Here is a 22016-nt window from a genome sequence, read left to right as displayed (position 1 = left end):
AAAATAAATAAGAGGGTTACAAGTAGCCTGAATTTTCCTCTCTTCAAATAGGGGCTTCTCAAAGAAGGCGCATGTATAATAGTGGTGTAAATTCAGATATAAGGACACGTATTTGGCGTAAAGGAGGGGCAAAGTTAGAGGAACCAGAAACAATGCTACACAAAAGATGGCCGCTTCTCGCGTGAAAGGAGATTCGGATACGGGGGCCTGATGGATTTAGTTGTAGGCGGTTTGCCTGCAGCGAGTAAATTATTCAAACGTTCGGACTTAACAAGACTAAACTTACTGGGGATAAAAGTTGAGATTTGGCCGGGCGCGATGGCTCACGCCTGTAATCCCTACACTCTGGGAGGCCGAGGCGGGTGGATCACCTGAGGTCAGGAGTTCGAGACCACCCTGGCCAAAATGGCGAAACCCCGTCTCTACTAACAATACAAAAATTAGCCGGGATTGGTAGCGTCCGCCTGTAATCCCAGCTACCCAGAAGGCTGAAGCAGGAGAATCGGTGGAACCCGAGAGGCAGAGGCTGTAGTGAGCCGAGATCGCGCCACTGCACTCCAGCCTGGGTGACAGAGCAAGACTCCGTCTAAAAAAAAAAAAAAAAAATTGAGATTTAGTCCCATGCAGTAAGAGGGCATGGAGAAGAGGAGCCACCCAACTTTGGACATTAAAGTTGGAGCAGGCAAAGATGAGGTCAGCTGTGTCGCAAAGCCTGGGACACGGGCAGCTCTTGAGTACACGGGGTTCGAGGCCAGGGGAAACCCTCAAGGTAGAGATGGGGTTATAAAACAAACCAATAAAAACCGGTGTATGAGTCAAGGAGGGGCCTTAGTTTAGCCATCTGCCCATACACAACACTTAGTGGAAATCTGAGTTCCAGTCCCTACTCCACCACTGATTTGCTGTGTGACCAGGACTCTCTGGGTCCCTTTGTCACGCCGCCCTCCTCGCTTTTCCCACTGAGGCACGCTCCACCTCTGGGATTTTGCACTCACTGTTATCCAAGTCTAGAATCGAATGCAGTGGTACCCCCACTCCCATTCCCTTCCCCATCGGTATCTGCATGGCACCTTCAGGTGTCTGCTCTGATGCCATCCACTCAACATCCTATTGAGAATTGCAATGCCTAGCTCCAACTCCCTATGCTGCGTTCTTGTGTTGTGTTTCTTCCTTGCACTGTCACCAGAGGTGACACAAATTTGGAAATAATGGAGCTTAAGCTTTACAGACCCTCGATTTGGTTCAGGACCCTCCCTGAACCAAGGAAGAGTCCCAGTCTCTTCCTTGGTTCAGGGAGGGTCCCCAACAATGTCCTCATGATCCTTTGCTTTTGTAAAATTTGTGAAATATTTTTATTGCTGAAACCACCTTTGCAAAAATTGTAACAGAAAATAATGACAATGAAAGAGATCTGATCTAACCAACCCTCATCTTCCATTTAATCTTCAGACTGCCCTTAATCATTCCTGGCTCAAACCAAGCTAACTTTGGGAGACATTTAGTTTCTAGTTTAAATGATAATAACCCTTCTCCAAGGCCTGGCGCAGTGGCTCACACCTGTAATCCCAGCACTTTGGGAGGCCAAGGCAGATGGATCACCTGAGGTCAGAAGTTTGAGACCAGCCTGGCCAACATAGTGAAACCCCGTCTCTACTAAAAATACAAAATTAGCCAGGCATGGTGGCATATGCCTGTAGTCCCAGCTACTTGGGAGGCTGAGGCAGGAGAATCACTTGAACCTAGGAGGCGGAGGTTGTGGTGAGCCAAGATCGCACCACTGCACTCCAGCCTGGGCAATAAGAGCAAAACTGCCTCAAAAAAAAAGAAAAAAGAAAATAAATTACCTGAAATCTTATAGTCCATATATGACAGGAATTTGATATAGGTTGCTCCAATTTGAAAACAGTTCTCAAAATGTTCATGACATTTGAGAAGGAGTTGTGAAGTCAGAAGATTTTCACTGGGCTAGATGTGGTGGCTCATGCCAGCACTTTGGGAGGCCAAGGTGGGAGGATCACTTGAGTTCAGGAGTTCAAGATCAGCCTGGGCAATATAGTGAGACCCCATCTTAAAAAAAATTGGGGCCCAGGCACTGTGGCTCACACCTGTAATCTCAGCATTTTGGGATGTGGAGGCAGGAGGATCCCTTGAGGTGAGGAGTTCAAGACCAGCCTGAACAACAAAGTGAGACCATGTCTACAAAAAATCAAAAAAATAATTAGCCAGGCATGGTGGTACACGTCTGTGGTCCCAGCTACTCATGAGGCTGAGGTGGGAGGAAAGCTTGAGTGCAGTGAGCTGTGATCGCACCACTGCACTCCAGCCTGAGTGACAGTGAGAGATCCTCTCAGCACTGTATCCATTATGGGGCAGACGAGGAGAGTACAAATAAACCTAGCATTTTTCTCCATATAGTACAAAGATAAACCTCACAATGGCGACCTGCAAACACTGAAAATTCTGGAAGTGCTTTTCCAATTGTAAGAGAAAGATTACTTTTTTTTTTTTTTGAGATGGAGTCTTTCTCTGTCGCCCAGACTGGAGTGCAGTGGTGCGATCTCGGCCCACTGCAAGCTCTGCCTCCCGGGTTCACGCCATTCTCCTGCCTCAGCCTTTCGAGTAGCTGGGACTAAAGGCGCCCACCACCACGCCAGGCTAATTTTTTTGTATTTTTAGTAGAGATGGGATTTCAGCATGTTAGCCAGGATGGTCTCGATCTCCTGACCTCGTGATCCGCCCGCCTCGGCCTCCCTAAGTTCAGGGATTACAGGCGTGAGCCACCGCGCCCGGCCTTTTTTTTTTTTTTTGAGATGGAGTCTCGCTCTGTCACCCAGGCTGGAGTGCCATGGTGTGATCTCAGCTCACTGCAACCTCTGCCTCCCAGGTTAAAGTGACTCTCCTGCCTCAGTCTCCTGAATAGTTGGGATTACAGGCGTGTGCCACCACACCCAGCTAATTTTTGTATTTTCAGTAGAAACGAGGTTTCATCATGTTGGCCAGGCTTGTCTTGAACTCCTGATCTTGTGATCTGCCCGTCTTGGCCTCCCAAAGTGCTGGGATTACAGGCGTGACCCACCGTGCCGAAAGATTACATTTTAACTGGGTTGAGTGGGAGGGTTTATATATGGGAAGAACTTTTGCCAGGACACAAGACCTGGTCCAGTGAGAGCTGGGCAACTGTGAATGAGTCTCTTCCCTCTGCTTTTCAACTCCTCATCTATAAAATAGGGATGGTCCTTCTTGTCTACTTTATAGAAGTGTTTGTGGGGTACAGGATTGCGAGAAGTTTTACGAAAAGGTGCACCCATGAAATGTTGCTTGAGGAACACATTTGTTTCCTGGTGTTCTCCCATCGGATTGTGAGCATCTCAGGGGTACCAAGTCTGATCCTGTGTCCAGGACCTGGCAGTTACCTGGCTCAGTGACTGGCTGTCGAACTAAACTATTGCTCTAATGTAATCACTTTGTATTACAAATCTTTGTAGATCAGTGATCTACGTCGGGGTTACCTAGAGAACTGACTAAAGGAAATCAATTGCATTTAGACACTATTACTCACAGTTTGTAGTGATATCTCCAAATTTCAACACATTTTCGCTTTTCCATGTACATTATGCATTTGTGGGAAGTTCATTTTTTTTTTTTTTACGTTCATTGATTTACAACATCTATATCTATCTACATGGATAGCGTGGCTTCTTCATTTTCCTTTGTGAGTGCCTGCAAATCATCTTAATGTGATTTGCTAAGGTATCTGCTTGTTTTCTCATTAGACCAGGAAATGGAGAGGAAAAAGAAAAAAAAAAGGCCGGGCGCGGTGGCTCACGCCTGTAATCCCAGCACTTTGGGAGGCCGAGGCGGGCAGATCTCGAGATCAAGAGATCGAGACCATCCTGGCCAACATGGTGAAACCCTGTCTCTACTAAAAATACAAAAATTAGCTGGGCGTGGTGTCGCGCGCCTGTAGTCCCAGCTACTCCGGAGGCTCAGGCAGGAGAATTGCTTGAACCCGGGAGGCGGAGGTTGCAGTGAGCCGAGATCGCGAGCCTGGCGGCAGAGCGAGACTCCGTCGCAAAAAAAAAAAAAAAAAAAAAAAAAAAAAAAGTGTCTGAAATGCTGTTGTATTGGCTCCGGTAGCGACGTACAGCGAAAGCCAAGGTCACTTCAAGTTTGTGATTGGTTATTGTGTCTGTCAGTCACGTTGCCGGAAACCCTGTCCAATTATCCCGCTTGTACTGTGCCCTCCCTTTCCGATTGGTTTTGGGACGGGTTTAAGCTGGAAGGGTCGTCATTGGTTCGCCACTCCGGCTCGGCCTGAGCCCGCCCCCGCTCGGTTGCCGTGGTTGCAGGCCCGGCCCGCCCGCCAGCTCGCTGACAGCGCGACTCAGGGCGGAGGGAAGTAGGTCCGTTGGTCGGTTGGGAACGAGGCTCAGGCGGCCAGGCCCGCGCGGAGCCGTTGCCATGGCAGCCGCCGCCGGGGACGCGGACGATGAGCCGCGCTCGGGCCACTCGAGCTCGGAGGGCGAGTGCGCGGTGGCGCCGGAGCCGCTGACTGGCGCTGAGGGCCTCTTCTCCTTCGCCGACTTCGGGTCTGCGCTGGGCGGCGGCGCGGGCCTTTCGGGCCGGGCGTCCGGCGGGGCCCAGTCGCCGCTGCGCTACCTGCACGTCCTGTGGCAGCAGGATGCGGAGCCGCGCGACGAGCTGCGCTGCAAGATACCCGCCGGCCGGCTGAGGCGCGCCGCCAGGCCCCACCGGCGGCTCGGGCCCACGGGCAAGGAGGTGCACGGTGAGCGGCGCGAGCGGCGCGGGGGCCCGGGGCGGGGCAGCCCGGGCGAGGGGCGGGGCCTCGGAGGACCGCTGGCCGCGCTTTGGTCGCCCCCGACCCTCAGCCGCGGTCCCCCGACGTCTGCGCTGAGGACCACACTGACCCTTGAGTCTCCTTTCAGTAACGATGGTGATGATGGTTTTTTTAGAAAGTCTTCCTGCTCTGAGCCAGTCACCTCAGTCTTCTCTCACTGGGTAATTTCTGAATGGAAACTTCCCATGACTCGGAACGCTTATTGGTGAATAATAAAATGAGGTACTGGGGAACACATTATCATGGAGAGGGAAGGCCAGAGCCTGCAGCCAAGTCGTACCAGCTTGTTTAAATGCACGAACTTGGACTCCTTTACCACAGTTAGACCTTAGGGCAAATGATAGACCTTTTCAACCTTAGTTTTCTTTTTAAAATTTTTTATTTTTATTTAATTAATTTATTATTATTATCTTTTTGGAGACGGAGTCTCGCTCGGTTGCCCAGGCTGAAGGGCAGTGGCGCGATCTTGGTTCACTGCAACCTCCCCCCCCCGGGTTCAAGCAATTCTCCTGCCTGAGCCTCCGGAGTAGCTGGGGTTACAGGCGCCCACTACCAAGCCCGGCTAATTTTTGTATTTTTAGTAGAGATGGGGTTTCGCCATGTTGGCCAGGCTGGTCTCAAACTTCGGATCTCAGGTGATCCACCCGCCTCGGCCTCCCAAAGTACTGGCATAACAGGCATGAGCCACTGGCCCGGCCTCAGCCTTAGTTTTCTCATCTGTAAAATGGGATGAGTTAAGTAAGGTAATGGATGTTTAGCTGTTATGCTGCCTTTGTTGTGCCCCAAACACTGCTGATACATGATCATTTGTCCTCACAAGAACTCTTTGAGATATAGAAATTCTTCCCACTTTACTGAAGAGGAAACTGAGGCTCAGAGAAATTGTCTTATTCCAGGTCGCATAGCAAGTGGCTGTTGCTGGTATTAGAATCCGGGTCAGCCCGACTCAAACTTCTCTGGTATATCTACCATATTGCCTTCTATAATATATGGTGACATGGAAACCCAGGCATTGAGAGATTAAGAATGGGGATTTTTGGGGTTTCTTCCAGGACTGGCTATGACTCTAGCCATATTTTAGTGATGTCGCGAAGATTAAATAAGTATTTGGAAGGGTTGTATTGACCATAAAGTGCTGTATGAAAGCAAGAAATTGTCATGTATCTGAATTGCAATTTTTGACCATGTCTCCGATGACAAAGACATTGCTTTCCATTAGCCATTTGGAGGGGGAAAATCTTTCTGCTTAGGAAATACCAAATTTAGGCAAATCATTTGGGAACGACCTGCTTTGAAGGAGAATATAAGATTATCTGTGTAACCAGCTCACAAAGAGCTTCTGTGTAAATCATTTGCAATAACTCGGGGCTGGCAGAACAACTCAGCCTTGTTTTGCAGATGATAGACCTGAGGCCCAGCTGGGTTAACTAGCTTGCTCAAGGTCACCCTGTGACTACAAGTGATAGAGAGGAAATCTGGCTCCAAAAGTCTTGGAGGATTTGCAGAAGCATGTGGCCTTTGTACTAGCTCCGCCTCATTTCAAGTTTCTCCTTGTTTCCAGGGCACTGTCTTTCTTTTCTTTTTTTGAGACAGAGTCTCGCTTTACCACCCAGGCTGCAGTGCAAGTGGTGCAATCTCGGCTCACTGCCTCAGCCTCCCAAGTAGCTGGGACTACAGGCCGGCACCACCACACCCAGCTAGTTTTTGTATTTTTAGTAGATATGGGGTTTTACCATGTTAGATTGATTTAAGTTAGAACTTAACCTAAGATTGAGAAATATTTTTTCTTTCTTTTTTTTTTTTTTTTTTGAGATGGAGTGTTGCTCTGCCACCCAGGCTGGAGTGCCATGGTGTGATTTTGGGCTCAAGTGATTCTCGTGTCTCAGCCTCCCAAGTAGCAGGGATTACAGGCATGCATCACCACACTTGGCTAATTTTTGTGTTTTTATTTTATTTATTTATTTATTTATTTTGAGATGGAGTCTCACTCTATCGCCCAGGCTGGAGTGCAGTGGCGCAATCTTGGCTCACTGCAACCTCTGGCTCTCAGGTTCAAGTGATTCTCCTGCCTTAGCCTCCCGAGTAGTTGGGATAACAGGCATGCACCACCATGCCTGGCTAATTTTTGTATTTTTAGTACAGAAGGGATTTCACCTTACTGGCCAGGCTGGTCTCAAACTCCTGACCTCCTGATCCACCCACCTTGGCCTCTCAAAGTGTTGAGATTACAGGCGTGAGCCACTGTGCCCGGCCTATGTTTTTTTTCTTTTTTGTGACAGAGTCTCACTCTGTTGCCCGAGCTGGAGTACAGTGGCACAGTCTTGGCTCACTGCAACCTCTGCCTCCTGGGCTTAAGTGATTCTCCTGCCTGAGCCTCCCAAGTAGCTGGGATTGTAGGCATGCACCCCCATGCCCAACTAATTTTTTGTATTTTACTATAGACAAGGTTTCACCATGTTGCCCAGGGTGGTTTCTAACTCCAGAGCACAGGCAATCTGCCCACCTCAGCTTTCCAGCGTTCTGGGATTACAGGCATGGGTCACCACATATGGCTAGTTTTGTATTTTTAGTAGAGATGGGGTTTCAGCATGTTGGCCGGGCTGGTCTTGAACTCCTGGCCTCAAGTGATCCACCTGCCTTGGCCTCCCAAAGTACTGGGATTATAGGCATGAGCCACTGCGCCCGGCCATCGTGGCTTTTTTTTTTTTTTTTTCCTGAGACAGTCTCGCTTTGTCGCCCAGGCTGGAATGCAGTGGCGTGATCTCAGCTCACTGTAGCCTCCGCCTTCCAGCTTCAACCCATTCTCCTACCTCGGCCTCCTAAGTAGCTGGTATTACAGGTGCACGCCACCACACCCAGTTAGATGGCTGTTTTTTTTGTTGTTGGTTTTTGTTTTTGTTTTTTTCTGAGACAGCATCTCACTCTGTCACCCAGGCTGGAGTGCAGTGGCGCGATTTTGGCTTACTGAAACCTTCATGTCCTGGGTTCAAGTGATTCTCCTACCTCAGCCTCCAGAGTAGCTGGGATTACAGGCATGCACCACCACACCTGGCTAATTTTTTTGTATTTTTAGTAGAGACGGGGTTTCACCATGTTGTCCAGGCTGGTTTTGAACTCCTGGCCTCAAGTGATCCGCCTGCTTGGCCTCCCAAAGTGCTGGGATTACAGACGTGAGCCATCATGCCCAGCCAATGGCTGTGGTTTTTTTTTGTTTTTTTTTGAGATGGAGTCTCGCTCTGTCACCCAGGCTGGAGTGCAGTGGCGCGATCTCTGCTCACTGCAAGCTCCGCCTCCCAGGTTCACACCATTCTCCCGCCTCAGCCTCCCGAGTAGCTGGGACTACAGGCGCCTGCCACCACGCCTGGCTAATTTTTTCGTATTTTTAGTAGAGACGGGGTTTCACCATGTTAGCCAGGATGGTCTGGATCTCCTGACCTTGTGATCTGCCCGCCTTGGCCTCCCAGAGTGCTGGGATTATAGGCGTGAGCCACCGCGCTGTTTTTTTAAACTGGCATGGCTGTTTTTTTAAACTGGCATCTGTTACTCTCTTTACAGCTCTGAAGAGACTGAGGGACTCGGCCAATGCCAATGATGTGGAAACAGGTGAGTGTGCATAGTGGGTCCAGCTACAGGGTCCCATGGGCTGGTTGGGGAAGGAAAAGGCCAGGTAATCAATATGTGGGAAGGCAGTCTGCAAGCTCACCCCCTTGGAGCAGGCTCACTGTATTGTCTGACTGTGCAGCCATCTTGCTGAAGGTAAGTCTGGCTTAGACACTCACTCTCCCCATGCTCCCCTGTCACTTTGAACTTCCTGATGTTATAGAATTTACCACCCTGTGGACTCCATGATGGTGGAGACATGTATACTTTTGTATCCCTGGCAGCCAGCACAATCTTCTGCAAAGAGTAGGCACTAACTTTGGAACTTCTGGTTAATGGGAGTGAATACTCAACTTAGATGCCACAGCCAGGTGAGGTGGCTCATGCCTGTAATCCCAGCACTTTGGGAGGCTAAGGCAGGAGGATCACTTGAGCTCAGGAGTTCGAGACCAGCCTGGACAACATAGGGAGACCTCATCTCTACAAAAAGTAAATGTTAGCCAGGCACGGTGGCTCACGCCCGTAATCCCAGCACTTTGGGAGGCCGAGCCAGGCGGATCACGAGGTTAGGAGATCAAGACCATCCTGGCTAACACTGTGAAACCCCGTCTCTACTAAAAATACAAAAAATTAGCTGGGCGTGGTGGTGGGCGCCTGTAGTCCCAGCTACTCGGGAGGCTGAGGCAGGAAAATGGTGTGAACCTGGGAGACGGAGCTTGCAGTGAGCGGAGATCACACCACTGCACTCTAGCCTGGGCGACAGAGCAAAATTCTATCTCAAAATAAATAAATAAATAAAATAAGAAAAAAATTTTTAAAAAATCTTGTGGAAATTAGAGAAATATATAAGAAAAACATCCATGTCCACAAAGGAACTAATCTGTTAATATTTTGATGAATATCCTTCAAGGCTTCTTTCCTATACACTGGAATTTTCTTTATGGGCTGGCTTGCAAACTGCTATATACACATGTTGTAGCCTGCATAATTTTTTGTGTATCATAAACATTTTTTCGGGCCGGGTGTGGTGGCTGACACCTGTAATCCCAGCACTTTGGGAGGCTGAAGTGGGCGGATCACCTAAGGTCAGGAGTTCGAGACCAGCCTGACCAATATGGTGAAACCCTGTCTCTACTAAAAATATAAAAATTAGCTGGGCGTGGTGGCAGGTGCCTCTAATCCCAGCTACTTGGGAGGCTGAGACACAAGAATTGCTTGAATCCGGGAGGCAGAGGTTGCAGTGAGCCAAGATCGCACCACTGCCCTCCAGCCTGGGCAACAGAGCAAGACTTCGTCTCAAAAAACAAATAAATATTTTTTATAGTCTTTGTAACCTTTTTTTTGGTAGAGATGAGGTCTCAGTATGTTGCCCAGGCTGGTCTTGAACTCCTGGCTCAAGTGGTTCTCCCACCTCAGCCTCCCAAAGTGCTGGGATTACCCATTTTTTTGTTGTTGTTGTTGTTTTGTTTTTGTTTTGAGACAGAGTTTCGCTCTTATTGCCCAGGCTGGAGTACAATGGGGTGATCTCGGCTCACTGCAACCTCTGTCTCCCAGGTTCAAGCGATTCTCCTGCCTCAGCCTCCCAAGTAGCTGGGATTACAGGCATACACCACCACACCCGGCTAATTTTGTATTTTTGGTAGAGAAGGGGTTTCTCCATGTTGGTCAGGCTGGTCTTGAACTCCCAACCTCAGGTGATCTGCCCGCCTCGGCCTCCCAAAGTTCTGGGATTACAAGCGTGAACCACCGTGCCCAGCCCCACAGTTTTTTGTTTTGTTTTGAGACGGGGTCTGGTTCTGTCATCCAGCATAGAGTGCAGTGGTACGATCTTGGCTCACTGCAGCCTGTGCCTCCCTGGCTCAAGCGATTCTCCTGCCTCAGTCTCCCCAGTAGCTGGGATTACAAGCACTCACCCACCACACCTGGCTAATGTTTGTACTTTACTAGTAGAAATGGGGTTTCACCATGTTGCCCAGGCTGGTCTCGAACTCCTGACCTCAGGTGACCCACCTGTCTCAGCCTCTCAAAGTGCTGGGATTACGGGCATGAGCCACCGTGCCCAGACTCTCATCAACTTTTTCTTGCCATTTTTATTCATTTATTCAGCCAGTCTGCATCATTAGCGAAACAGATATTACTTGTATGATGCTATGTTTGACACCAAGGTTATAAAGATAAACAAAACAAGAAATGTACAGTATAGGCTGGGCACAGTGACTCATGCCTGTAATCCCAGCATTTTCGGAGGCTGAGGCAGGCGGATCTCTTGAGGTCAGGAGGTCCAGACCAGCCTGGCCAACGTGGTGAAGCCCCATCTTTACTAAAAACACAAAAATCAGCTGGGCATGGTGTCATGTGCATGTATTCACAGCTACTTGGGAGGCTAAGGCAGGAGAATCACTTGAACCTGGGAGGTGGAGGTTGCAGTGAGTCGAAATCGTGTCGCTTCACTCCAGCCTGGGCAACAAAGTGAGACTCCACCTCAAAACAAAAAAGTACAGTATAGTTGGAGAAGAAGGATGTAATGTGATACTATTTCAAAAAAAAAAACCACAAAAAAGTAAAGTTATATGTTTAGTTGAAGAGGTGTAAATTTTGGAGCCAGAAAAACATGGGTTTATATTCCAGCTTTGCTTCCTGTTATCTGGGTTAATGTAGCTTACGTCCTTTGTAATTTCTTTGGCCCTAGGTATCCTGGTCTGTAAAATGGACTTGACACCTTGCTGGGTCATTGAGGGGTTTAGCATTCAGGTACCTAATGCCTGGCTGGTGCTCAGTGTATGATAACGATTACCCTAAAATAGCACAAGATGTTAATACTAGAGGAACAGGATGAACAGGGCACTAAGTGGCTATGGAATTAGGGGGGCTGACTCAGCTTGAGGAGACAGCTGGATTCCTGGAGAGGAAGCTGTCGGGACTTCATCTGAAAGACTCAAGTCCTTGAGAGGTTTGCTGGGGTAAAGAGAGTAAAATGTCTGCTCTAAAATGGCATTTGGCAGCAATTTTCTCCATTTTAGCTGGACATGTACATTAGTACATAATGCCTCACATTTATAGTGTCTCCCTACTTTTCAAAGAAGGAATTTCATATCCATTATTTTCATCACAGCAGCTCTGGAAATTAGCAGGGCAGATATTCCCATTTGCTGGTGAACTGGGACCCAAATCCAGGCCTTTGTACTCCCAAGTCAGTCATTCCACTGCCCCATGCTGTTGGCAATGTACTCCTTTCTCATCCTTTTTTCCTCTATATAATTTCAAATGACCTATCTTTCAGCTCAGAGGTTCATTTTTCTGCTTGTTCAAGTCTGCTGTTGAAGCTATTATATGTTTTATTTCATCCATTGACTTCTACAGCTACAGGATTTCTGTTTATTTGGTTTTTTTTTTTTTTTTTTTGAGACAGAGTCTTACTCTGTCACCTAGGCTAGAGTGCAGTGGCGCATTCTCGGCTCACTGTAACCTCCGCCTCCTAGGTTCAAGTGATTCTCTTGCCTCAGCTACCCAAGTAGCTGGGATTACAGGTGCTTGCCATCATTTTCCGGCTAATTTTTGGATTTTTTTCAGTAGGGACAGGGTTTCACCATGTTGGCCAGGCTGGTCTTGAACTACTGACCTCAGGTGATCCACCTGCCTCGGCTTCCCAGAGTGCTGGGATTACAGGTGTAAGCCATCGCGCCCAGCCTGTGGATAATTTTACTCAAAGTTATCTCCATAAGATTCATCCACGAATACTACCTGTATCAGTACAGTCTTCCCTCAGCATCCTCGGGGGATTGCTGCCTGCTGGGAGCAAAGCATAGGCCAATAGCTTGGGCAGCTGTTTCCAGCCAGAATGGATGTGTATCCAAGCTGAGGTCAAGGGAGGGGGACCACTGTCTATGCTAGGGATTCCTGTGACCCTAAAATTTCTGACCCTGAGGGCCTAGAACCTCCTACGATGTTCTATCACTAGGCGTGTAGTTTGAGCACCCAGAATCCATGGCCCTCAGTTGTGCCCTCAGAAGAACAAGTCGCTTGTTCCCATGGGACCAGCATCTAGGAAGGGCTGCTTTCCTGTGCATTGTCGATGTGTTGTCTAGAGGCACCCCTGAGCCTCCCTCTCCATCGCTCGGGTCTGCAGCTTAGCTAACATCGCCGCTTTCTCCCCCTTCCTCCCTCTGTCTTGGTGGTGTCAGTGCAGCAGCTGCTGGAAGATGGCGCGGATCCCTGTGCAGCTGATGACAAGGGCCGCACAGCTCTACATTTTGCGTCCTGCAATGGCAATGACCAGATTGGTGAGTCCTGGGGAGGGAGGAGAGAGTAGGGCTAGGCAAGTAGTGTCTCTGCACAGGCCTTGGGGGAGGCGCTGCTGTCTGCACAGCCTTGGGATGCCCAGTTATTCTGGATATAAGGAAGGCTTGGCGCTGCAGTGCCCTGCCCTTCTCCCTCCGTTAGCCTGTGGAACTGGCAATGCTAGACTGGGGCAGGGTAAACCTGGGGGAGATAATATGATTGACTGAGGATGAAGGGATGTCTCCAACTAAGAGACCACTGGAGAGTGCAGGGCCCAGGCCTTCAAGACTTTCAGGTAACATTTACTCAGTGCCAACCACAGCAGCAGGACAGCTTTTCTCTTTTTTTAGGAGTCTTTTTTTTTTTTGAGATGGAGTCTTGCTCTGTCGCCTAGGCTGGAGTGCAATGGCGTAATCTTGGCTCACTGCAACCTCTGCCTTCTGGGTTCAGGCAATTCTCCTGCCTCAGCCTCTCGAGTAGCTGGGATTACAGGCGTGCGCCACCATGCCCAGCTAATTTTTTTTTTTGTATTTTTAGTAGAGACGGGGTTTCACCATATTGGCTAGGATCTTGAACTCCTGACCTTATGATCCACCCGCCTTGGCCTCCCAAAGTGCTGGGATTACAGGCGTGAGCCACCATGCCCCGCCAGAGTCTTTTTTTTTTAAATTGTGGTATACTAACCAAACAGTGAACTGTATATGTGTATTCATTGGTGTAACTGCCACCAGATGAAGATAGAGAATATTTCAGCACCCCAGCAGCCTCCCTCATGCCCTCCCAGTCCTTAGTCCCATCTTGACCTTGTTCATCATAGACTAGTTTTGCCTGTTTTCGAATTTCACGTAAATGGAAGCGTGTGGAAGCACTCGTCTATGCATACTTTTTTTTTGTTTTTTATTTTTTTTGTTGAGGCGGAGTCTCGCTCTGTTACCCAGGCTGGAGTGCAGTGACTCAGTGACTCGATCTCGGCTCACTGCAACCTCCGCCTCCTGGGTTCAAGTGATTCTCCTGCCTCAGCCTCCTGAGTAGCTGGGATTATAGGTGCCCACCACCACACGTTTTTTTGTTTTTTTTTTTTTTTTGAGACGGAGTCTCCCTCTGTCGCCCAGGCTGGAGTGCAATGGTGCCATCTCGGCTCCCTGCAAGCTCTGCCTCCCAGGTTCACGCCATTCTCCTGCCTCAGCCTCCCGAGTAGCTGGGACTACAGGCACCCGCCACCACGCCTGGCTAATTTTTTATATGTTTTTAGTAGAGACGGGGTTTCACTATATTAGCCAGTATGGTCTCGATCTCCTGACCTCGTGATCCACCCGCCTCGGCCTCCCAAAGTGCTGGGATTACAGGTGTGAGCGACTGCACCCGGCCACACCAGTTAATTTTTTTGTATTTTTTAGTAGAGACGGGGTTTCACCATGTTGGCCAGGCTGGTCTTGAACTCCTGACCTTGTGATCCACCTGCCTTGGCCTCCCAAAGTGCTGGGATTACAGGCGTGAGCCACTGTGCCGGCCTTGCATACTTTTACTCAAAATTATCTCCATGAGATTCACCCATGAATACTGCCTATATCAGTACAGTCTTCCCTCAGTGTTCTCGGGATTGGTTCCAGGACCCCACTCAGATACCAAACTCCATGGATGCTCAGGTCCCTTGAAGTTGGCCCTCCATATCCTCGGGTTCTGAGTCCAGGGTTCATTGAATCTGTGGACACAGAACTCACAGTTAGGAAGGGTGGACTGTAGTTTGTACTTTCTTATGCTGGTTTGTATTTCATTGTGATATACCCCATTTATCCATTCTACTATTGATGGACATTTGTGTTGTTTCCAGGTTTTAGCTTTATGAATGAACTGTTGTGAACATTCTTGTATATGTGATTTGTGGCTGTAAACACTCATCTATCCTCCATAAACCTAGGAATGGCATTGTTGGGTCACTAGGGTACACATGTATTTAGCTTTAGTAGATACTACTAAATCTTTTCCCAAAAGGGATGTACTGACACACACTCCCACTCCCCACCAGCAGTGTAAGAGAGTTCCACCTTTCCCCACGTCCTTGCCAGTGCTTGCTGTTGTCTCTCTTTAATCTTAGCCCTTTTGGTGTCTCATAGTGGTTTAATTTGCAATTCTCTGATGGCCAGTAACGTTGAGCACCTCTTCGTGTGTTTATTGGCCTTTTTTTTTTTTTTTGAGACGGAGTCTTGCCTGTCGCCTAGGCTGGAGTGCAATGGCGTGATCTCGGCTCATTGCAACCTCCACCTCCCAGGTTTGAGTAATTCTCCTGCCTCAGCCTCCCGGGTAGCTGGGACTACAGGCATGCATCATCACACCTGGTTAATTTTTGTATTTTTAGTAGAGACAGGGTTTCACCATGTTGGCCAGGCTGGTCACAAACTCCTGACCTCAGGAGATCTGCCTGTCTCGGCCTCCAAAGTGCTGGGATTACAGGTGTGAGCCACCATGCCCGGGCCATATATATATATATTTTTTTAACTTTAAGTTCTGGGATGCATGTGCAGAACGTGTAGGTTTGTTACATAGGTATACCTGTGCTGTGATGGTTTTCTGTACCCATCAACCCGTCATCTAGGTTTTAAGCCCCTCATGCATTAGGTATTTGTCCTAATGCTCTCCCTCCTCTTGGCCCCCACCCCCCGACAGGCCCCGGTATGTGATGTTCCCCTCCCTGTGTCCAATTATTGACCATTTGTATATCCTCTTTTATGAACTATATGTTCAAATCTTTTGTGCTTTTTTTTTTTTTTTTTTTGAGACAGAGTTTCACTCTTTGTTGCCCAGGCTGGAGTGCAATGGTGTGATCTCGGCTAACCACAACCTCGCCTCCCAGGTTAAAGTGATTCTCCTGCCTCACCCTCCGAAGCAGCTGGGATTACAGGCATGCGCCACCATGCCTGGCTAATTTTGTATTTTTAGTGGAGATGGGGTTTCTCCATGTTGGTCAGGCTGGTCTCGAACTCCTGACCTCAGGTGATCCGCCCGCCTCGGCCTCCCATAGCGCTGGGATTACAGGCATGAGCCACCACACCTGGCCTCTTTTGTCCATTTTTTTAAAAACAAGTTTTGGCTGGGTGCAGTGGCTCACGCCTGTAATCCCAGCACTTTGGGAGGCCAAGGCGGGTGGATCATGAGGTCAGGAGATCGAGACCAACCTGGCTAACACGGTGAAACCCCATTTCTACTAAATATACAAAAAATTAGCCGGGTGTGGTGGCGGGCGCCTGTAGTTCCAGCTACTCGCTGAGGCAGGAGAATGGCGTGAAGCCGGGAGGCGGAGCTTACAGTGAGCCGAGATCGCGTGACTGCACTCCAGACTGGGAGAGAAAGCGAGACTCTGTCTCAAAAACAAACAAACAAAAAAACTAGTTTTCTATCTTTCTTTTTTTGAGACAAAGTCTCACTCTGTCATCCAGGCTTAAGTGCAGTGGCCTGATCACTGCTCACTGCAGCCTCAATCTCCTAGGCTCAAACAATCCTCCTGCCTCAGCCTCCCAAGTAGCTGGGATGACAGGTGCACACCACCACGCCCAGCTAATTTTAAAACATCTTGTAGAGACGTGGTCCTGCTATGTTACCCAGCTGTTCTCTAACTCTTGGGCTCAGGCGATCCTGTCACCTTGGCCTCCCAAAGTATTGGGATTACAAGCATGAGCCACTGTGCCTGGCCTTTTTCTTATTGATTTGTAAGAATTCTTTGTATATTCTGGTTAGAAATCATTTATCAAATATAAATGACTTGATTTTCTGAGCTTGGTATTTCATTTTCTGAGTGGTATACTTTGATGAACGCAAGTTCCTAATTTTATTTTTTTTTATTTATTTATTTGAGACGGAGTCTCACTCTGTTGCCCAGGCTGGAGTGCAGTGGTGCGATCTCGGCTCACTGCAAGCTCTGCTCCCCAGGTTCAAGCCATTCTCCCACCTCAGCCTCCTGAGTAGCTGGGATTACAGGTGCACGCCACCACACCCAGCTAATTTTTTATTTTTAGTAGAGATGGGATTTCGCCATGTTGGTCAGGCTGGTCTCGAACTCCTGACCTCCGATGATACAACCACCTTGGCCTCCCAAAGTGCTGGGATTACAGGCGTGAGCTCCTGTGCCCTGGCCTATCTTATTTTTTATTTTTTGGAGACGGAGTCTCGCTTTGTCACCCAGGCTGGAATTCAGTGGCATGATCTCAGCTCCCTGGAACCTCCACCTCCCAGGTTCCAGCAATTCTCCTGCCTCAGCCTCCCAAGTAGCTGAGACTACAGGGGTGTGCCACCACGCCCGGCTAATTTTTGTGTTTTTAGTAGAGACAGTTTCAACATGTTGGACAGCCTGGTCTCGAACTCCTGACCTCAGATGATCTGGCTGCCTTGGCCTCCCGAAGTGCTGGGATTACAGGCATTAGCCACCGTGCCTGGCCATGTTGTTAATTTTAATGAATCCAATTTATCAATATTTCTTTTTTTTCTCTTTTTTTTTTTTTTTTTTTTTTTTTGAGACAGGGTCTGACTCTGTTGCCTAGGCTGGAGTGCACTGGCACCATCTCGGCTGACTGCAACCTCCGCCTCCTGGGCTCAAGCCACCCTACCACCTCAGCCTCCCAAGTAGCTGGGACTACAGGTCTGCCACCACTATGCCCAGCTAATTTTTGTGTTTTTAATATAGAGAAAGGGTTTCTCCATGTTGCCCAGGCTGGTCTTGAAATCCTGAGCTCAAATGATCCACCTGCCTCGGCATCCCAAAGTGCTGGGATTACAGGCCTGAGCTCCCATGCCTGGCCTTTTCTTTCTTATGGTTAGTATTTTTGTGACCTATTTAAGAAATCTTTGCCTGCCCAAGATGTTCATGTTCTTCTGGAAGCCTGACTGTTTTAGCTTTCACACTTATGTCTATGGTCGCTCTTGAATTAGTTTTTGTACATGGTGTGAGGCTCAGCCCGACCTCCCTGTATGATGTCTGGGATCCAGGCTACCTGCCTATGCATCCCTCTGGGTATTGGCAGACCCTGGTGATAATACAGCACACCCCTGAGGTGACCCCAAGACTGCCAGGAGGGAGAGGTTATCCATGGAGCTCAGCATCATTTATTGACTTAATTCCCACCATGGTGCTTGGTTGTGGGAGAAGCAGAAAATGCCCTGGACAGCCTTCACCAGGAGCAGCTGCTATTGGAAGAACTTTACTTAACCCTTCAAATCTCATTCCTACACCTGCATAGGCCAAGAGGCCTTCCCCAAATCCTCAGTTCCTGGCCCTCAGGGCCTTGCCCATGAACTCTGGTAAGTGAGTGACTGAGTGAGTGAGTGAATGAATGAAGTAACATAGCCATCCATGCTTGCATTCCGTGTCCCCCACTCTGAGCCAGCCTCTCTAGCTAGGTTAGGGGTTCAGGATGCAGGCAATGGAAGCCTCCGACAACTCCTCTTGGGTTTGCCTGTTTGCAGTGCAGCTGCTCCTGGACCATGGTGCTGATCCTAACCAGCGAGATGGGCTGGGGAACACGCCACTGCACCTGGGTAAGCATGTCAGAAGTCACTAAGATAACTCATTTGCAGCAAAGAAAGCCTCTTTAGATGAAGAGCGTGGGGCCCCGGCATGCTCCCGGCAGAATCTGTGAGGGTCAGGGAAGATCCTAGGCCTGCACTCCCAGGGCTGCACTGCCCAGCAGCCTGTGTCCCGTGGATCTTCCAATCATTCAGCAGTTGGCTATGCCCTTGGCAGAGCCGATTTAGCAACCTAGGCTAGCCCAGCAGCACTCAGCACTGTGACTCACAGTGAGGCAGATCCTATCTCCAGGCCTCAGTTTCCTCTGCTGTACAGGGAGGGAGTTGAACTTGACTGCCCCGTCCTACCCAGCTGTTGCCTTGGCGATACCTTCTCAGTAGGCATAACTTGGCACAGGCGTCTGGGAGACATAGCCCTGCTCCCTCCAGTGGCCACACAGAGCCAGGCTCTGGTGGTCCCAGATTCTTAAGTCTCTGTTCTTCCTCAGCGGCCTGCACCAACCACGTTCCTGTCATCACCACACTGCTACGAGGAGGTATGTGGTTTCTTCCCCTCTCTGTCCTCTCTCTCCCCGTCACCCCCAGAATACTCACCTCAGCTGGTACCTGCAGGGGCCCGTGTGGACGCCCTGGACCGAGCTGGTCGCACACCCCTGCACCTGGCCAAGTCAAAGCTGAACATCCTGCAGGAGGGCCATGCCCAGTGCCTGGAGGCTGTGCGTCTGGAGGTGAAGCAGGTGAGTACCCCTCCTGTGTGGAGCCCACGGCACCAAGGCAGCACTGGACAGATGCTACCCTAACCACAGACACATCTGCCTCTGGCCCCAGGACTCCTGGGTGGTTTCACACTGACCCCAGTTGGCACCTGCTCCACTGTGCTTTTTGGAAGCAGCATCAGCCTGTCTGCCTCCCTAGGAACCCAGGCAGCTCAACTCACCCTCTTGTTCCAGATCATCCATATGCTGAGGGAGTATCTGGAGCGCCTAGGGCAACATGAGCAGCGAGAACGCCTGGACGACCTCTGCACCCGCCTGCAGATGACCAGTACCAAAGAGCAGGTGAGCTGCAGGCCCAGACCCAGGGCCTGGCAGGAGCCTCAGGGCCAGTCCACTCTGCTCCGATGCCACCAGACACTCGTATCAGAAAGAGGCTGTGGGCTGGGGCCAGCCGCAGGGGCTCACACCTGTAATCCCAACGCTGTGGGAGGCTGAAGTGGGAGGATCACTTGAGGCTAGGAGTTCGAGGCTGCAGTGAGCTGTGATTGCCACTGAACTCCAGCCTGAGTGACAAAGCAAGGTCCTCTCAGAACATGTTGAAAAAGGCAAAAATTATAGAAACAACAACAAAAAAAACCAGAGCAAGGCCCTGTCTCAAACAAAAAAGTGGGGGAAAGAGCCTGTGATTGTAGGGTTGCAGGCTTCAAAGCCTCCGTTCACTTCCTTTGAAGTTGCCAGTGGCTAGTGTGTGTTCATGGCCCTGCCCTCTAGGACAGCCCTAAGTCACCTGGTGTCAAAGATTGATCTTTGATCAGCTGCTGCATAGTCAGAAGCCACCACATGCCCTGGGAGGAGAGACTGTGCCTGTGTTCTGTGCCTGTGGGATTGTGGAAGAGACCCAGGAGCCCTGGCACACCCCATGTCCCATAACAGAGCCTCTGTTCCGTCCTGCAGGTGGATGAAGTGACTGACCTCCTGGCCAGCTTCACCTCCCTCAGTCTGCAGATGCAGAGCATGGAGAAGAGGTAGCAAGAGAGGCTCCCTGCCTTCCTGCCACTGCCCCACCCTGCCCCACTGCTGTCTCAATACCAAGAAAAAGCCCAACATCTGGGACTTGGAGCTGCACTTGTCTGGTGAGGACCTTGCCCTCACCTGCAGGATGCTCTCTCTCCACGGCCTCAGAGCCACTCCCAGCCACAGTCTCCAGCATCTCTGTGGACAGGGACCACAGCTCCCAGCTTCCTCCAGTTCCCGCAGCACCAGACCAGCCTCTGCAGCTGCACTTCAGCTCCGCAGACCTGCGCTATCTCAGCAGTCCTCACTCGCCCCATGGCCTTCATGGCGCGCTCCAGGCCTCAGACCCTTCTCTGTGTTCCATCCTGGCCACGGGCTTGTTGCAGTCAGCAGGTGTGGGCTTAGGCGGGCACCCTGCGGCCAGGGGGACTGCATGGGGCCCTTAGTTGGTCCTGTGCCTCTCACCAGCACTTAAACACGTCACCAGACTTTCAAGGACATACTGCAGTGAGTTTCTCTGGTTGGAAGGGGAGGGTTGGTGAGTCCGAGACCTTAAAAATACACGGTTAAGAGGGACCCCAAAGCAAAAAATTCCAACCCTTTTCCTCCCAGTCATTGAAACACCAAACTATTATACTGGAGGGTGTAATAGTTTTGCTGTCCAGTTGTGGTAGGCCAGTAGTGGCCCCCCAAGATGCCCATGTCCTAATCCCAGGAACCTGTCAAAATTACCTTGTGTGGCCAAAGGGGCTTTGCAGATGTAATGAAGTTAAGGATCTTTGGCCGGGAAGATTATCCCAGCTTGTTCAGGAGGGCTTGATGTCCTCACCCGGGTCCATATAAGAGCAGAGCAGCTGACGGGAGAGCGGGTGGGAGGTGTAGTGATGGAGCAGGAAACCGGAGTTGAGGAGGGCAGCTCAAGCCACAGAGTCCACCTCAGAGCCAGGAAATGCATCCTCCCACAGAGCCCTGGAAGGCCCTGGCCCTGCTCCCACCTGGACTGCTCAGTGAGGCTAATTTTAGAATTCTGGCTGATTTTAGAACTCTTAAGGGAATAAATTTGTATTGTTTTAAGTCACTAAGTGTGTGGTAATTTATTGCAGCAGTAACCAGAAACTAGTATTGTAGTGAAGCCCCAAAAACTCACCTTGAGGTTCAGTCCTGTCAGCAGCCCCCCTCCCCGCCGCAGGAGCGCCAGTCCTTTGCTGTGGGCCACGGACAGGCATAAGGAAGCGTGTGCTCCTGGCGGAGGCCTGCTCAGGGGAAACCCAGGGGATGGCACTGCCAGGCCCGCCCCTGCGCCAAGGCTGCTGACAGCAACTTTCTCCAGGTGATCAGTCCGTGTCCCGTCTGGCTCTGCCCTACTCTCCCCTTCACCAAGTTGGAATCCCTGGCTACCTTTCAGAGGAGGAGAGTGTGTTCCCCAAACCCAGCTTGGTATGGCTCAGATCTGCATTGAACTCATAGAACCAGGCCTTGGAGGAAAAAAGGGTCTGTCTGTGGGTTTGAGATGGAGGGTAGGCCTGTCCCCAGGACCCTGTGAGAGGGAAGCCCAGTGTCCCACCAGGTTGGCAGGGCTGGGGAAGGGAAAGTGTGGTGGCCCCAAGCCTGAAGAGAGGCGGCAGAGGGAGCTGTGGGGCACGCCCATGGAACTCAGGCCACTGCCTGAGGGAAGTGAGGGAGGACAGCACCCCAGTCACATGTGGGGGGCAGAGGTGCGGTTCTGGGGCGGCTTTTCACTCGCTTCCTGCCATGTTACTCTGATCCCCTCCAGGTGAGCCTGCCCGCTTTCTGGGCCCAGGGTTGTCATTGTATCCAAACACAGCCCCCCATGGCCATGGCCCCGGGAGTGGGGCAGAGCAGAGAGGAGTCCAGGACAGAGGAGAGGCAGGGGCAGGAGGGAGCGGGCCTCAAACTCCAGGAAGGGGGCTTTCTCATGGGTCCTGCTTGCCAGGCCTCTTCTCTCTCACCCCGGGCTGATCACCTGGGGAAGAATTGAGGCAAGGTTTCTCAACCTCAGGCCCAAGGGGTTCAAT

At 50.2% G+C, this 22016-nt stretch overlaps 1 protein-coding gene across 4 annotated transcripts; it reads left to right on the top strand.

Moving 5' to 3' along the window:
* The first annotated feature begins 451 nt into the window (after positions 1-451).
* ANKRD54 (ankyrin repeat domain 54) lies at positions 452-21058 on the top strand. Of its 4 annotated transcripts, none has more exons than XM_054469475.2 (8): positions 452-769; positions 8414-8461; positions 12640-12738; positions 18191-18262; positions 18739-18786; positions 18863-18987; positions 19201-19308; positions 19921-21058. In XM_054469475.2, the coding sequence occupies exons 1-8, from the start codon at positions 637-639 to the stop codon at positions 19993-19995; spliced, it is 708 nt and encodes a 235-aa protein (XP_054325450.1). In that variant the 5' UTR covers positions 452-636; the 3' UTR covers positions 19996-21058. The 4 variants fall into 4 exon arrangements, with proteins under 4 accessions (XP_054325450.1, XP_054325447.1, XP_054325448.1 ...); XM_054469472.1 differs by lacking the exon at positions 452-769 and adding an exon at positions 4258-4786; XM_054469473.2 differs by lacking the exons at positions 452-769; positions 12640-12738 and adding an exon at positions 4309-4786.
* Positions 21059-22016: the final 958 nt, after the last annotated feature.

This window comes from Pongo pygmaeus, chromosome 23, assembly GCF_028885625.2.
Source record: "Pongo pygmaeus isolate AG05252 chromosome 23, NHGRI_mPonPyg2-v2.0_pri, whole genome shotgun sequence".
Taxonomy (NCBI): Eukaryota; Metazoa; Chordata; class Mammalia; order Primates; family Hominidae; genus Pongo; species Pongo pygmaeus.
This window is presented reverse-complemented; position numbering and strand designations above follow the sequence as displayed.

Excerpts from the sequence above, each read along its gene's own strand:
- ANKRD54 (XM_054469472.1), top strand. The coding sequence starts at position 4,462 with ATGGCAGCCGCCGCCGGGGACGCGGACGATGAGCCGCGCTCGGGCCAC. Across the intron at positions 18,263-18,738 it reads GAACACGCCACTGCACCTGG|CGGCCTGCACCAACCACGTT; the intron begins GTAAGCATGTCA and ends GTTCTTCCTCAG. Across the intron at positions 19,309-19,920 it reads TGACCAGTACCAAAGAGCAG|GTGGATGAAGTGACTGACCT; the intron begins GTGAGCTGCAGG and ends TCCGTCCTGCAG.